This window comes from Erythrolamprus reginae, chromosome 3 (assembly GCF_031021105.1).
Source record: "Erythrolamprus reginae isolate rEryReg1 chromosome 3, rEryReg1.hap1, whole genome shotgun sequence".
Classification (NCBI taxonomy): Eukaryota; Metazoa; Chordata; class Lepidosauria; order Squamata; family Dipsadidae; genus Erythrolamprus; species Erythrolamprus reginae.
This window is the reverse complement of record NC_091952.1, coordinates 29673349-29690116: the sequence shown is the minus strand read 5'-3', so window position 1 is coordinate 29690116 and position 16768 is coordinate 29673349. Positions and strand designations below refer to the sequence as shown.

Genomic DNA, 16768 nt, shown 5'->3' with positions numbered 1-16768 from the left:
GTATAAAAAGTAGAAAGAGGGGCAAATAACTAAGGCAGAATATCAGCAAATAGCCCAAGCTTGTAAAAGATGAAGCGAAGGAAAACTAAGACTTACAATGAACAAAGGCTTTTGGCAAAAGTAAAAAGTAACAAAAAAGCTTCTTCCAACATATTCAAAATAAGGAAAAAGTCAAGGGAACAATTGGTCCATTGCTGGGAGAAAGTGGCAAGAAGGTAATAAAGCAATAGGGAGAAAGCACAATTAATTACTTCATTTTTTACATCTGTCTTTACATAAAGAGAAAAAACAGCCCAACCTATCAAAAACAACACCCAAAAAACAGATTAGGAAGACAAGTTAAAATAGAGAAGAAAATGGTAAGTGAACACCTGTCTACCCTAGACGAGTTCAAATCATCAGGCCTGGATGGATTACATCCCAAGGTTCTGAAGGAACTGACAGACGAGATCTCAGAACCACTATAATATATCTTTCAAAGATCCTGGAGCACTGGAGAACTGCCAGAGGACTGGAAAAGAGCTGATATAGTTCCCACCTTCAAAAAAGGGGAAAAAATAGAACCAGGAAACTACTGACTTATCAGCCTGACTCAATACCAGGGAAGATTCTGGAAAAGATAATCAAGCAATGAATCAGCAAAGCAAAGCAATAACCAAAAGCCAACATGGGTTTGTCAAATACAGATCATGCCAGACTAATCTTATTGCATTCTTTGATAAAGTGACAAAATTAGTGGACCAGAGGAATACTCTGGATATAATTTACTTGGACTTCAGTAAAGTAGACCATAACCTACTACTAGATAAAGTGGAAAAATTTGTGTTAGACAGCATCACCACCAGATGGATGTGTGACTGGCTGACCAACCTCACTCAACATCTAGTCCTCAATGGAAATGCATCTACATGGAGAGAGCTATGAAGTGGAGTACCCCAAAGCTCTAGTTTAGGCCCAGTACTCTTTAACATCTTCGTCAATTACTTGGATGAGGGGATAGATGGGGAACTCAAAATTTGCAGATGACGCCAAGCTGGCAGGAATAGCCATCACTCAAGAAGATAGGCCCAAAATACAGATGGAACTTGACAGACTTGAACATTTGGCACTATCTAACAAAATGAAATTTAATGGTGAAAAAAGTAAGGTTCTACATCTAGGCAAGAAAAACAAAATGCACAGATACATTCTATGTGGTACCTTGCTCAGTAATAGTAACTGTGAGAGGGATCTTGGAGTCCTAGTGGACAACCATTTAAATATGAGTCAGCAGTGCGCAGCAGCTGCCAAAAAGCCAGCACAGTTAAAAACTAATAATAATAATAATAATAATAATAATAATAATAATAATATCTCCAGGACCGCCTTCTGCCCCACAAATCCCAGCGACCGGTTTGGTCCCACAGAGTTGGCCTTCTCCAGGTCCCGTCGATGAGACAATGTCGTCTGGCAGGACCCAGGGGAAGAGCCTACTCTGTGGTGGCCCCGACCCTCTGGAATCAACTCCCCCCTGAGATCAGGACTGCCCTTACCCTCCTTGCCTTTCGCAAACTCCTCAAAACTCACCTCTGTCGTCAGGCATGGGGAAATTGATTCCCCTGGGCCGTTTCCGCTTTATGTATGGTCTGCATGAGATGTATGATTGCTTTTATATTAAGGGTTTTAAATTGTTTTAAATGTTGGATTTGTATTGTTCTTGTTGTGAGCCGCTCCGAGTCCTCGGAGAGGGGCGGCATACAAATCTAATGAATGAACGAACAAACGAACAAACAAACAAACAAACAAACAAACAAACAAACAAACAAACAAACAGATTTGTATGCCGCCCCCTGTGTTTCTGCGGAGAAACACAGAAAACTGACAGCAGAAAAAGACCTCATGGTCCATCTAGTCTGCCCTTATACTGTTTCCTGTATTTTATGTTAGGATGGATATATGTTTATCCCAGGCATGTTTAAATTCAGTTACTGTGGATTTAGCAACCACATCTGCTGGAAACTATGCAGTTCTAGGCTGCATAAACAAAGAGATAGAATCAAGATCATGTGAAGTGTTAATGTCACTTTATAATGCCTTGGTATGGCCACACATACTGCATTCAGTTTTGGTCGCCACAATGTAAAACAGATGTAGAGACTAGAAAAAGTTCAGAGATGAGCAACAGAGATGATGAGGGGACTGGAGGCTAAAACATATGAAGAACGGTTTCAGGAACTGGGCATGACTGGTTTAATGAAAAAAAGGACTAGGGGAGACATGATAGCAGTGTTCCAAGACCTCAGGGGCTGCCACAAACAAGAGGGAGTGAAGCTCTTCTCCAAAGTATCTGAAGGTAGGACAAGAAGCAATGGGTGGAAACTAATCAAGGAGAGAAGCAATTTAGAATTAATGAGAAATTTCCTGATAGTTAGTTTTTAAGAAGAGATTGGATAAACCATCTGTCTGAAGTGGTGTAGAGTTTCCTGCCTAAGCCGGGGGTTGGACTAGAAGACCTCCAATGTCCCTTCGAACTCTGTTATTATATTTTCCTACCTTAAATTCTGTTTAAAGCTTCCATGGCAAAAGGTTGCCATATCCTGATTTCCAATGTCCAAGAGTGAAAATCCTGTTATTGTGCAACATGATTTGTTGCCGTGTAATCTAGAAAGTTAAATTGGCTGTTTAAAATCATTTAGAGCAGAGGCCTTCAACTTGGCAACTTTAAGACTTGTGGACTTCAACTCCCAGAATTCTGGACTGGCTGGAGAATTCTGGGAGTTGAAGTCCACAAGTCTTAAAGTTGCCAAGTTTGCTTTAGGGCTCAGTGTCACTCCACACCCTCTTTTCCAGAAGCTGCTTTTCTCAGAGATTATTTCTCAGAGATTTCAAGACACTCTGAATGCAAGCCAATTAGGAGGATTTGGACTAAAGGTAATGAGATGAAATAAATGCCTCTGCACACATCATCTGAGGAAAGTGTTACTTAAGCAGTGACTGCAGTATTGAGTATTCAAAATTCCATTGATTATGGTGCCAACCTCTAAATCTAAGACTTTTCTTTTATAGTAGGTCTGCCCTGACTTGATGTCTTTCATTTCTCTTATGAAGCCACTTGCACTTTGAAAATGAATTCTGAATTAGATAGGAATGTTGAATAAATGCTTGAATAGCTAACCATCTTAGAAGATTGAAAAATCCTTGATCCATGAAACACCAATCATTATCTAGTTAGAATCCTGGTCCATAAGAATTTGGATAAAGATATAATAATAATAATAATAATAATAATAATAATAATAATAATAATAATAATAATTTATTAGATTTGTATGCCGCCCCTCTCCGAAGACTTGGGGCGGCTCACAACAATAATAAAACAATATTAGAATGAAACAAATCTAATATTAAAAACATGTAAAACTGCATCATTTAAAACCATGCAGCACACACATACCAAACATAAAATATAAAAGCCTGAGGGAGGTGTGTCAGTTCTCCCATGCCTGGTGATATAGGTGGGTCTTAAGTAATTTGCGAAAGACAAGGAGGGTGGGGGCAATTCTAATCTCTGGGGGGAGCTGGTTCCAGAGGGTCGGGGCCGCCACAGAGAAGGCTCTTCTCCTGAGTCCCGCGAAATGACATTGTTTAGTCGACGGGACCCAGAGAAGGCCAACTCTGTGGGACCTTATCGGCCGCTGGGATTCGTGCAGTAGAAGGCGGTTCCAGAGGTATTCTGGTCCGATGCAATGTAGGGCTTTAAAGGTCATTACCAACACTTTGAATTGTGACTGGAAACTGATCGGCAGCCAGTGCAAGCCACGGAGTGTTGGTGAAACGTGGGCGATTCTGGGAAGCCCCACGATAGCTCTCGTGGCTGTATTCTGCACGATCTAAAGTTTCTGAACACCTTTCAAAGGTAGCCCCATGTAGATTCATACAGGTGTGTGTGTGTGTGTGTGCGTGCACGTGTGTGTAAAATGTGTTAACTGCCCCTTTCCCTCACAGAGAGGCTCTGAGCAGTGTACAATCCAATAAATATAATAAAATAATAAATATAGTTGGAAGCAGTGGTGGGCTCCTGCCGGTAAGGCTAATTGCATGGATCTCCATGACTCTGGCGTGTGAATGCAAAATCGAGCACAATTTTGCTTCCCGCACCTGTGCAGGTAGCAAAATCTAGCATGGGGAGATTTACTGTTTCCCGAGTAAGCCCATTTCATTGCTTATTCAGGGCTACCTCCAGCCAGAAAACTAGCAAAACTATTTCTCAAGCACATTTACCATCCACACGGCATGCCAAAAAGAGTCATCTCTGACCGAGGCATACAGTTCACAGCAAAATTTTGGAGCAAGTTCCTGAGGATGATTAGATCCATACAAGGACTCAGCTCAGCTTTTCATCTGAGTACAAATGGGGCACTTGAATGAAATGGACCTATCCAGATTCCTAAGAGGTAAGTAAGAGGCGAGTACAAGTGCACTAGAGTGCCTTCCGTCCCCTGTCCTATTAGATTAGATTAGATTTATTGGATTTATATGCCGCCCCTCTCCGCAAACTCGGGGCGTCTCACAACAATAATAAAAACAGTACATAGTAACAAATCCAATGCCCACCAATCTAATTACAATTTTAAGTTAAAAAATTCATAAAACAGTCCCAATATATATTAAAAAACAGGCACACAGTCAATCAATCAAACGGCAAAACAACATGGGCAAGGGGGAGATGTTTTAGTTCCCCCATGCCTGACGACAGAGGTGGGGTTTAAGGAGTTTACGAAAGGCAGGGAGGGTGGGGGCAATCCTAATCTCAGGGGGGAGCTGGTTCCAGAGGGTCGGAGCCCCCACAGAGAAGGCTCTTCCCCTGGGTCCCACCAGACAACATTGTTTAGTCAACGGGACCCGAAGAAGGCCGACTCTGTGGGACCTAACCGGTCGCTGGGATTCGTGCGGCAGGAGGTGGTCCCGAAGATATTCTGGTCCGGTGCCATGAAGGGCTTTAAAGGTCATAACCAACACTTTGAATTGTGACCGGAAATTGATCGGCAACCAATGCAGACTGCGGAGTGTTGGAGTAACATGGGCATACCTAGGGAAGCCCATGACTGCTCTCGCAGCTGCATTCTGCACGATCTGAAGTTTCCGAACACTTTTCAAAGGTAGCCCCATGTAGAGAGCATTACAGTAGTCGAACCTCGAGGTGATGAGGGCATGAGTGACTGTGAGCAATGAGTCCCGGTCCAGATAGGGCCGCAACTGGTGCACCAGGCGAACCTGGGCAAACGCCCCCCTCGCCACAGCTGAAAGGTTTTTCTCTAATGTGAGCTGTGGATCGAGGAGGACGCCCAAGTTGCGGACCCTCTCTGAGGGGGTCAATAATTCCCCCCCCAGGGTAATGGACGGACAGATAGAATTGTCCTTGGGAGGCAAAACCCACAGCCACTCCGTCTTGTCTGGGTTGAGTTTGAGTTTGTTGACACCCATCCAGGCCCCAACAGCCTCCAGGCACCGGCACATCACTTCCACTGCTTCGTTGACTGGACATGGAGTGGAGATGTACAACTGGGTATTGCTCTCCTATATCTCCTATACCTTTCTTCTATTCCTATATCTCTTCTTCTATTCTTTCATTGATATGTTCTATTACTATATCTTCTTTTCTATTATTTCTTAGATATATTTTACTGTGAGTAGAAACATAGAAACATAGAAGTCTGACGGCAGAAAAAGACCTCATGGTCTATCTAGTCTGCCCTTATACTATTTTCTGTATTTTATTTATTATTTAGATTTGTATGCCGCCCCTCTCCGCGAACTTTATCTTAGGATGGATATATGTTTATCCCAGGCATGTTTAAATTCAGTTACTGTGGATTTATCTACCACGTCTGCTGGAAGTTTGTTCCAAGGATCTACTACTCTTTCAGTAAAATAATATTTTCTCATGTTGCTTTTGATCTTTCCCCCAACTAACTTCAGATTGTGTCCCCTTGTTCTTGTGTTCACTTTCCTATTAAAAACACTTCCCTCCTGAACCTTATTTAACCCCTTTAATATATTTAAATGTTTCAATCATGTCCCCCCTTTTCCTTCTGTCCTCCAGACTATACAGATTGAGTTCATTAAGTCTTTCCTGATACGTTTTTGCTTAAGACCTTCCATCATTCTTGTAGCCCGTCTTTGGACCCGTTCAATTTTGTCAATATCTTTTTGTAGGTGAGGTCTCCAGAACTGAACACAGTATTCCAAATGTGGTCTCACCAGCACTCTATATAGCGGGATCATAATCTCCCTCTTCCTGCTTGTTATACCTCTAGCTATGCAGCCAAGCATCCTACTTGCTTTCCCTACCGCCTGACTGCACTGTTCACCCATTTTGAGACTGTCAGAAATCATTACCCCTAAATCCTTTTCTTTTGAAGTATTTGAGTATCTCCTCTATAACCTTCATCATGTATTTTACTATGTGTATATAAATATATACCCACTAAAACCCTCATTGTGTATTGGACAAAATAAATAAGTAAATAAAAAAAATACATCTGTTGTTATGTAGACTACAAGCAGGACAATTGGGCGGAGTTGCTACCATTTGCTGAGGTAGCGTATAACAATACTGTATCTGCAGAAGCAAAAGAAAATGGAAAGGCAACCATTTAAGCATACTTCCAAAATTTCACTTTTTCTATTTTTATTAAGCAGTCATAGCAACCTGCCTGCGATAGTATTAGATAAACCCCACTGAATGCAATTCATAAATAAATGTAAAGGTTTCCCTTGCACATAAGTTCTAGTCGTTCCTGACTCTAGAGGGCAGTGCTCATCTCCATTTCAAAGCTGAAGAACCAGTGCTGTCCGAAAACGTCTCTGTGGTCATGTGGCCAGAATGACTAAATGCCAAAGGTGCATGGAACATTGTTTCACATGCACACGCCCCCCTTGTGCAAAAGGATGTTTCAGCCCAAAACACAGCTGGGGAACTGCTCAGCTGTGCTTCGGATAAAGAAATAAAGGTCGGTATTGTTCTGTCGAGCTCTTTGGCAGAATCCTCCTGAAAATTCACAGATACAAATTTCAGACACACACACGTTTGAAAATTCAAAACAATGTTCTTTATACCGAAAATGCAAATAAACTAAGCACTCTTTTTTGTATAGCAAAGAGCACTTGTCTCCAAACAAACTGGTAATTTGTACAAGTCCCTTATCAGTTCTGAGATACTTAGCTTGCAGCTGTGAGGCAATTCACAGTCCTTCTTCTTTCACAAAGGGAAACACACTTGGCTCTGGTTTAGTTTCAAAGCGGAGAAAAAACAGCCCACAAAGGTCAAAGTCAGCAAGGCAGGCACGAAACAAAATGATCAGATAAACCTCCACAATGGCCAAACCCACAGGCTGCTCTTTATAGCTGCCTCACTAATTACTACAGCCCCACCCAACCACAGGTGGCCTCATTTTCTTTTATAATAATCTCTCAGTTGTTGCTGCCTATGCATCGCTCTCCGCATGCGTGGCTGTATCATTAACTCTTGTTCCTAATCCAAGGAGGAGCTAGATAATTTATCTCCTTCTGAGCTGTCTGCCACACTCTCCTCCTCCTGTCATTCCTGTCTTCTTGGTCAGAGGAGCCTTCATCAGCAGATTCCACTGGGAGCAAAACAGGCCTGCGGCATGTGGATGTCTCCCCCACATCCACAGTCCTTGGGGCAGGAGCTGGGCCAGAGCTAACCACAATAGGTATTAACCTGGGAATGGGCAAGAGGGCTTTTCTTTTAAAGAAGATGACCCGAAAAAAATTCCCAAAATTCCCAAAAAACGATGGTGGTGCACACGGACCGGCACAGACAGTACCAGAACCATCACACCAAAATTACATCACCAGCAGGCCACTGCCGTTGCGCATGTACTGGTCCACACTGGTAGGAACCCACCACTGCTTCCCACCAAAGGTGGTCCCAATTTTTCTACCTGCATTTTTTACATGCTTTCAAACTGCTAGATTGGCAGAAGCTGGTACAAGTAATGGGAGCTCACCCTGTTATGTGTCACTAGGGATTTGAACCGCTGAACTGCCGACCTTTCAATCGACAAGCTCAGTGTCTTAGCCATGAGCCACCACGTCCCTATAATTCATAAGTAGCATTGACTATTTTAGTCTGAAATATCAAGGTATAGATAAAAAACATGATTATCAAATGTTTTTAAAACAATAGCCTGCTTAATGTGGAATAAGGGGCTAGTTTACTAGAAAGCTAAAATTAATTCAGGCATATAAAATTAGTTGTTAATTTATACAAAGAGCTCTCAATTTAGGATATAATTAAGGATAAGAGAAAGAAACCAATTAAGTACTTTCCTCCTTGTATTTCTCAATCTTGAGAGGTGACAATTGCTATGCAGTACTGATTTTGAGATTACTTGTAATTATATATTGAATACATATTTAATGAGAGAAAGAGACATTTATTGGGTCTAATTAACCCCATTATTTTATTTTACAATTCATTCCCTCCTGCTTCTCTCTATTCCTGCACTCCACTGTTTCACAATCTTGACAACTTTAAGATGTGTGAATCTCAACTCTGAGAATTCACAAGCCAGAATTCCCACACATTTTAATGCTGAGAAATATTGTTCTGCACCAAAGTAAAACTGAAGTACATTTTTCAAATAAAGCCTCATTCAGTTTACTTTGGCAATACTTGCATACTATAATACAGCTGGCATTAAACTCAAATGATGAACAAAACTATTTCTAGAACATATGGGAATTATGGAAATTTGCTGTTTTGAAAGATATTAACCAAATTTATTTATTTATTATTTATTTATTTATTTATTTTGTCCAATACACAATGAGAGTTTTAGTGGGTATATATCTATACACATAGCAAAATACATGATGAAGGTTATAGAGGAGATACTCATGGTAAAATATATCTATGAAAGAATAGAAAAGAAGATATAGTAATAGAAAGAATAGAAGAAGAGATATGGGAATAGAAGAAAGGAATAGGAAATATAGGAGAGCAATAGGACAGGGGACGGAAGGCACTCTAGTGCACTTGTACTCGCCCCTCACTGACCTCTTAGGAATCTGGATAGGTCAACCGTAGATAATCTAAGGGTAAAGTGTTGGGGGTTGGGGGATGACACTAGGGAGTATGGTAATGAGTTCCACGCTTCGACAACTCGGTTACTGAAGTCATATTTTTTACAGTCAAGTTTGGAGCGGTTAATATTAAGTTTAAATCTGTTGTGTGCTCTTGTGTTGTTGTGGTTGAAGCTGAAGTAGTCATCGACAGACAGGACGTTGGGTGGAGGACCACAAGTAAACTACTAAATTGTACTTATTGTTCATGACAAATAAATGGACTTTTTGATCGTCTCAAAAGTATAGCTTTGAAACTAATTTTGGGGGAAACACGGTAGATATATACTACTGGATATAGATATATTTCACATGAACCAAATATTTAATCAAAAGAAAGAGAATGAAATGAGGAAGATATATATGAAAAGAAAAGTCTGAATGTGTGAGGCTTAAAAATGCAAAAGCCCAGTTAAGATTTCCATTCCAGATCAGAAACTATATTACCAAATCCAACAGGTTTTTAGCACAATATATAAACATTAACAAGAAAATTGTTAATGAGAAAAAAGAAAGGCTTTTCTTCACTGAAAGTAGTATAGAAGAATTTAAACATTTACCAAAGAAAAGCATTATAACAAGAAACATATTCCTGGTTTAATCAATATGAACATTAAAACAAGATTAAATCTTCAAAAGGTTTGAAACACTTGGAACACTGGATGAGAAGGAGATTTCAAAGAAATTAAAATAATTAGTCTCTTTTTGCTATAGAAGGTGTAAGACAGTGTTTCCCAACCTTGGCAAGTTGAAGATACCTGGACTTCAACTCCCAGAATTCCCCAGCCAGCATTTGCTGGCTGGGGAATTCTGGGAGTTGAAGTCCAAATATCTTCAACTTGCCAAGGTTGGGAAACACTGGTGTAAAATGATATCACTACCTAAACTGATAATCTTAGGGAATCTAAGCTTTATAGTACAAATAAAGATCTGGAGACATTCTTATGGCTAAAAACCCTGCTATTTAAAAAGTGGTCTATTCATAATTGTTGGGTGTGGGCAGCTCAGGGGTGGGCTGCTGCCCGGACGGGGGGGGGAGCAGTGGGGTAGTGAAAATGGAGCTCCACCCCAGGGCACCCAATTTGCACTGAAATATGTTGAAAGAAAATGCAGGGCACCCTGTATAATCCACGGCCACAGTTGTGGTAGTAAAAATTTTGGTCGCCCTTCACTGGGGCAGCTGATATATTAACAACACTAGACTCAATAATTTTAAGCTCTATTTTATTAAGTTGGCAGATTTTAAGAGAAAAGCAGGGTTTAATTCTTAATTTTCCACCCTGAAGAAACCTACCAGAGATTTCAGGTGTTTGGGGGGGGGGAAACAGAAAAGAATCAGAAACATTGATGCTACTTACCCTATATGATCTGTGTATTCTGTAAAAGAAATGCTATAGTCCAGGGGTTTCCGGCCTTGGCAACTTTAAACCTGGCTGGGGAATTCTGGGAGTTTAAGGCCTCCAGGCTTAAAGTTGACAAGATTAGATACACCTGCTACAGTCTATAAGGCACCAGGTTGCCGAATTATACTTTCTGCCTATTCACTGAAAACAAGTAAACAACAAGTCCAGATGAACCATTTCAAAGTTCTAAAAGAATTCTAATATGAAATTGCTGATCTTCTAACACAATGTTTCCCAATCTTGGCAACTTGAAGACATTTGGACTGAAGTCCAGATATCTTCAAGTTGCCAAGGTTGGGAAACACTGTTCTAACAAGAACAAGATCAATATGGTGCTATATCAGAATCTCAAATATTGTAAAATGATTATTTTAAAAAGATCTCTGGGAGATTCTGGAATGTACAGTTTAATTTCTGTTTTGGGTTGTTTGGTAGAAAGCATTTTACAGCACCGTCTCCTGCCGCATACCTCCCAGAGACCAAAAAGAGGACACAGAGTTGGCCTTCCCTGGTCCCATCGACTAAGCAATGCAGTTGGCGGGACCACAGGGGAAGGCCTTCTCTGTGGCTGCCCTGGCTCTATGCCCTATGGAACCAACTCCCCCCCCCCCCCCCGATGTCCGTACTGCTCCCACCCTACTGGCCTTCCAAAAGGCTACGAAGACCTAGCTTTGCTGGCAGGCCTGGTGGCCGTGAATACTGACATCTGCCATGGCCGAATTGTGTTGATTGGTATGAGTGTTGTTTTGATTAGACTGTATTGTGGGTTTTATAATGGGATTTTTATTGTTTGGTATTTACATTTGACTTCTTTTTATTATTGTATTACATTTTGATATTGTTGTAAGCTGCCCTGAGTCCCATGGGATTGGGCAGCATAGAAGTCAAATCAAATACTGTATTTTTTTTTTCAAATGCTATTTAGTGAGATAAATCTTGCCAAAGCAAAATTAACATGATGTCTGTAAACATAAGTCCTTTCTCACAACTTTTTATATGGTACTTTGAATATTTCCACTAAAGTGTTCAAAGTGTTCTAAATAAATGAAACTTCATGAAATATAAGAAGACATTCTCTTACGAATGACCAATTACAAAACAAAGAGTAGGAATAGATAATTGTTTAATTAGAAAGATATTAATACTGTGATCCCCAAGGATGTGTCCTGGAAACATCTTTGTCATGTGTACGTAATGATTATTTTAGAGTGGTTAAAGCATGGACCATACTTTAACAGGAAGAATAGACATCAACATTTTAAAGTCAATTCAATTGTAAGCCAATATAAATTGATGCACATTGGGGTAAGAAGTTCTATCTATAGATATCAGCAAATCATGAAATGGCTAGCAGAAAATGGCCAAGGAACCTATCTTGATATTGATATTGCTAGATAATAGTATCAGGCTACTTTAAAAAATGTAAATCCCACACCAGAGACTACTAAATCAACAACTGAACTATGAAGCCTATAAATCTATAGACACAATACACAACATATTAGCATTCTGTAATTGCCTCTCAGCAATGATATTATAAGACTAAAGAAGTTTCAAAGGACATAAATAAAATAGTTAAAAGACTAGAGAAAAGTTACAGTGCTTGGGATTTTTGTGAAGAAATGTTACAATCTGAATATTTTTCAATCAAGAAGAAAGGCAAGTTAAGAAGACATAAAACACGATCTAAGTATTGCCCACAAGATCATATGCTGCAACGTTCTACCTGTCGGCGACTACTTCAGCTTCAACCGCAACAACACAAGAGCACGCAACAGATTCAAACTTAATATTAACCGCTCCAAACTTGACTGTAAAAAATATGACTTCAGCAACCGAGTTGTCGAAGCATGGAACTCATTACCTGACTCAGTAGTGTCAACCTCTAACCCCCAACATTTTTCCCTTAGACTATCCACGATTGACTTCTCCAGTAAGGGGCGTGCATAAGTGCACCAGTGTGCCTTCCGTCCCTTGTCCAATTGTCTCTCCTTATCTCATTTATCTTTTCTTCTTTTCAAATTTGTTCACCTATACTTTTATATCTTTCCTTCTATTCATTTCTTTAGTTATATTACTACATATCTATTCTCTTCAATATGTATTATGTATTGGACTAAATAAATAAATAAAATAAAAAATAAATAGGCAGCCTTGACTCTCTTCAGTATAAGGGAAATAAAGGTTTCCTACAACAATAGAATTTTAGTAGTACTTTCCGAGTTTGTTTCCTGATCTGATCTACCTCAAGGCAATATGTAATTTATAAATTTATGTACGATGTAGAACAATGTTTTTGAAGCTTATCTGGTTCAATATGTGTAGATTTCAACTCTCATTTCCAGTTCTGGGAGTTGAAGTCCACACATCTTAAAGTTGCCAAGGTTGAGAAACACTTATGTAGAGGAGGGGGAAAAATATGGCATCCAGTAATGGAATATTGTTTCAGAAGTTGATTGGGACATAGAAGGACATGGCTGTCTTTGGGCCAGACTATTTACTGGAATTCCCTGAAAGCTCTCTAGATGTGTTTGGCATGTTACAAAATAAGTAACAGTGTTGGGGCTTTTCAGATGACATCGTTCAAGTCTTTTTTAAAAATATAATTCCTGTACGTACAAAACTAGCTCATTACTTGTAACCATATTCCTTTCCAATATTTTTTATTTCCAAAATATATGTTCTGCAAGTTAGATAGTACAACAACAAAGTATAAAATGTTTAAATAAATATTATGGTTCTAAAATAATTGGAATAGCTTATTTTGGTCACAGGCATGTTTGGAGGTTGTAGAAACCAAACATTTTTGAGACAAAAATTCAGCTGCAATATGTGAGAATAATCTATAGGCAATCAGCTATACAAACATATTCTTGTTCCCTCTCCTTCACTCCCCCCTCTCCGCCCCCTTTCTCTATGTATTGGTTGTTTCTACAGAAGGGGTTGTTTTTATTTGTTAGAGCAGTGGGGAATTCTAGGAATTGAAGTCCAAATATCTTCAAGTGGCCAAGTTTGGGAAACACCGTGTTAGAGAACATCATTTTAGGTACTGTAAACTTCATTTTTTGCCCTGGCCATGGTACTGAAACAAGGAAGAAGTTTCGTGGGATTTATTATTTCATAGCTTTTTTTTTCACATATCTGTCTGCAGTCTCCATACATGATCTGTTGCTTTTATTAGCAGACACCCTGAAGAGATGAAGGTTAGGGTGGGGTGGGCGAATGACAAAGAAAGAAGATCTTCAAATGTTCCGATTCTGCCAGGATGTAACTTTTGCATTCACAGGCTGCTAAAAGAATGGGACTTCTTTTCTTATTGTGTCGTTATATGCAATTACATTAGAGAACTCTAATATGAATTAGAGAACTCTTGAATGCAGCTCACCTGTATGGAATCCACACTGCATAACAGACATTAGTACAATTGAAGGAGTCCAGAAATACTTCTCAAGAAGAGTCCTCCACTCCTCCTCCCACAAAAAATTACCTTACTCCTCCAGACTTCAATTACTATGTTTAGAAAATTTACAGCTACGCCACCTCCGAACTGATTTAACTGTTGTTCATAAAATCATACATCACAATGTACTCCCTGTTGGTGACTACTTCACCTTTAACAAAAAACAACACAAGGGCATGCAGTAGTTACAGGTAGTCCCCGGGTTACATCGTCCCCGATGTACGCCGTTTTGTCGTTATGACAACCCGGAGACAGCTTCGAAGCCACCAGTGCCGCTGCTGCCTCCATTCGGGCGAAGGGATCTCAGCGGTGGGCGGTGGCTTCAGAGACCTCGCGGAGACCCCCTCGGAGGCAGCGGCGGCTTCAAGGGACCTACAGCCAGGCCTTCTCGGGGCTGCATTGCTGTAGCCTCCAAGACGCCCACCACGGAGATCCCCTCGCCCTAGCATTCAGCAGGAGGCTTCGCCAGCTGTTGGTTTCTTGAAGAAGCCATCCCCCGCCGCCGCCACCACCGCCGTGTAAATCGGAATATTCGTGTAAATTGAAATATTCCAACTTACACCAAACTTGGCTTACAACTGGCCATGGGAACGGATCCCCGTCATAAGTCGGGGACTACCTGTACAAACTAAATGTAAATCGCTCCAAACTAGACTGCAGAAAATACGATTTCAGCAATAGAGTGGCCAACGCCTGGAATTCACTACTGGACTCTGTTGTTTCTTCCCCCAATCCCAAAATCTTCAACCTTACATTATCTACAATAGACCTCTCCCCTTTTCTAAGAGGTCTGTAAGGGGCGTGCATAAGTGCACCTTTGTGCCTACCGTTCCTGTCCTAATGTCTTTTTACTTTTTCTATCTCTACTTTATACATATGTTATGTTAAACATACTGCAATACAATACTATATTTGTATGACAAATAAAATAAATAAATAAATGAAATCATAAATATGAAACACAGTATGAATCCATATTATGTACTATTTATATCATGTTTACGCAGCATAATCCAAGATTGCATCAGGAACTCAGCATCTGCTTTTCAGAACAGAGAGAATTCTTGGCGAGCAATTAAAAAGACACAAAGAAACACACAGAGAGGTACACTTATGTATCATCTCCCCCCTCCTGTGTATGTGTGTGTGCTTGTGTGTGTGTGTGTGTGTGTGTAGGGATCAGAAATCAGTGCTGCATGTTTAGTACTGTCTCTTTAATTTGTTCAACCTGCTGTCTCTGGAGCCCCATCAATTCTGACAGAGGTGGGGCTAATTCTAGATTAGTTGTAGAAAAGCGTGTCTGAGTAGCTCCTTAACTGTTTCCTTCCCAGACACAGAGACAAAGACCTAAAGAAAATCTTTGAACAAAGATGTTTTATAAGGTGAGAAAAAGAGGCCAAATCCTCTGAAATAAAAGAGGACAACACCTAGGTTTTGAAGCTCGGGAAGTACAAAAAAGCCCTTACGAATCACAGATTCAAACATTTCTCTGGTTCCCACTGGCTCCTTCTCTCCAAAGCATGAATTTTGTTATAGGAAGAAAGGAGCGCCTTCATATTTGGACAAACCTGCTCCTTTGCATAAACATATTTATGCAGCTCTGGTATATTACAAATCCCAGTGAAATGGCTGCAGTGTGCCGGATATACATGGCTGTGCAAAATAAAGGTCAGGGGTTCCCAAAGGCTTCCAGTTTCAACATTTGTAACAAAAGCCCGAACGGAATCGCTCCAAGAGCAGAATATATTTTGGGTCCAAGAAAAAAGCCTGGCATTTACAAGTACTGCAGTGTCAGAAGCATTAAGAGGTGGTTGGGGAGAGCGTGACCCTTTCACCAATAAATACAGAATCTTCTCTCCTAACAAACCTGCCTGCCTCCATTCCTTTACCTGTAAATTGTTCATTTCTCTCTGCGGCTCTCTCTCTCTCTTCCCATTCATTCAGAAGCCTAAACAAACACAGCTGTCCAACAAAAGCTTCTCCAAAGACATCATGGAAATCTGACCCACAAATCAGACAGACACCCATTTGCTCCCTCCCACCCACATTTGGCAAATATTAGCAACCCACTCCCCCCCTCCAGCCCACCCTGCCCCAACCTCATAATCTTAGCCCCCTAGATTGTGAAGGGAATCTTACTGGCTAGCAAGCCCTTCTTCCATCCAGCAAAGCATTTTACCTTCTGTGAGCTGAAGGATTGGGTCCAGTGATACAGAACCAGCCTGTCCTTGGACCTGAAGGCAGGGTGTGTCGGATCCTGATTCTCCTCGGGCGGCATGGATTTCCCTGCATCATTCTCCAGTGCTGAAATGGGCCACCAGCTGCAGTTTGTGGCAGTAATGTTGTTGGGAGTCGCCATGACAGCCCCCGATTATGGAAGGAGAGAAGAAAAAGAAAGCTGCAGCTCCTGTGTGGTCAGAGCCTCCGATGGGCTCATAGAAATACCTTTGTCGTCGGAGCCGAGAGGGTGGGATTTCATTACTCTGTCTGGACTGGATTAGGGAGCCCGGGGTCAGCAATATCCGAAGCGGCACCGCTCTGAGTGAAGCGGTGCTCTCTACACTCCTTTACAACCATGAAAAAAGGATGCGGTGAAGGAACACTGATGAGCTGCATTGTGCCAATCACAACACAACAGACCCTCTCTGCCACCTGGCGACCGACGAGGGAGTCAACACACAACCGGAGAAAGTGCATTTTGTAAGCATTTCTTGATCAGAATGACTTGTGGAAGGTGTAGATTAGCATGTCTGAATAAGCAGGTGTCCAAATAAAT

At 40.9% G+C, this 16768-nt stretch overlaps 1 protein-coding gene across 1 annotated transcript in view; it reads right to left on the bottom strand.

Annotated features, from left to right (window-relative positions):
- The window catches only part of GDAP1L1 (ganglioside induced differentiation associated protein 1 like 1), a 58376-nt gene extending 41790 nt beyond the window's left edge, over positions 1-16586 (bottom strand). Inside the window, exon 1 of the mRNA XM_070748807.1 lies at positions 16172-16586. Within this exon, the coding sequence (XP_070604908.1) occupies positions 16172-16351 (180 nt within the window). The 5' untranslated portion in view covers positions 16352-16586. The remainder of the gene's footprint in view (positions 1-16171) is intronic.
- Between the last annotated feature and the right edge of the window lie 182 nt (positions 16587-16768).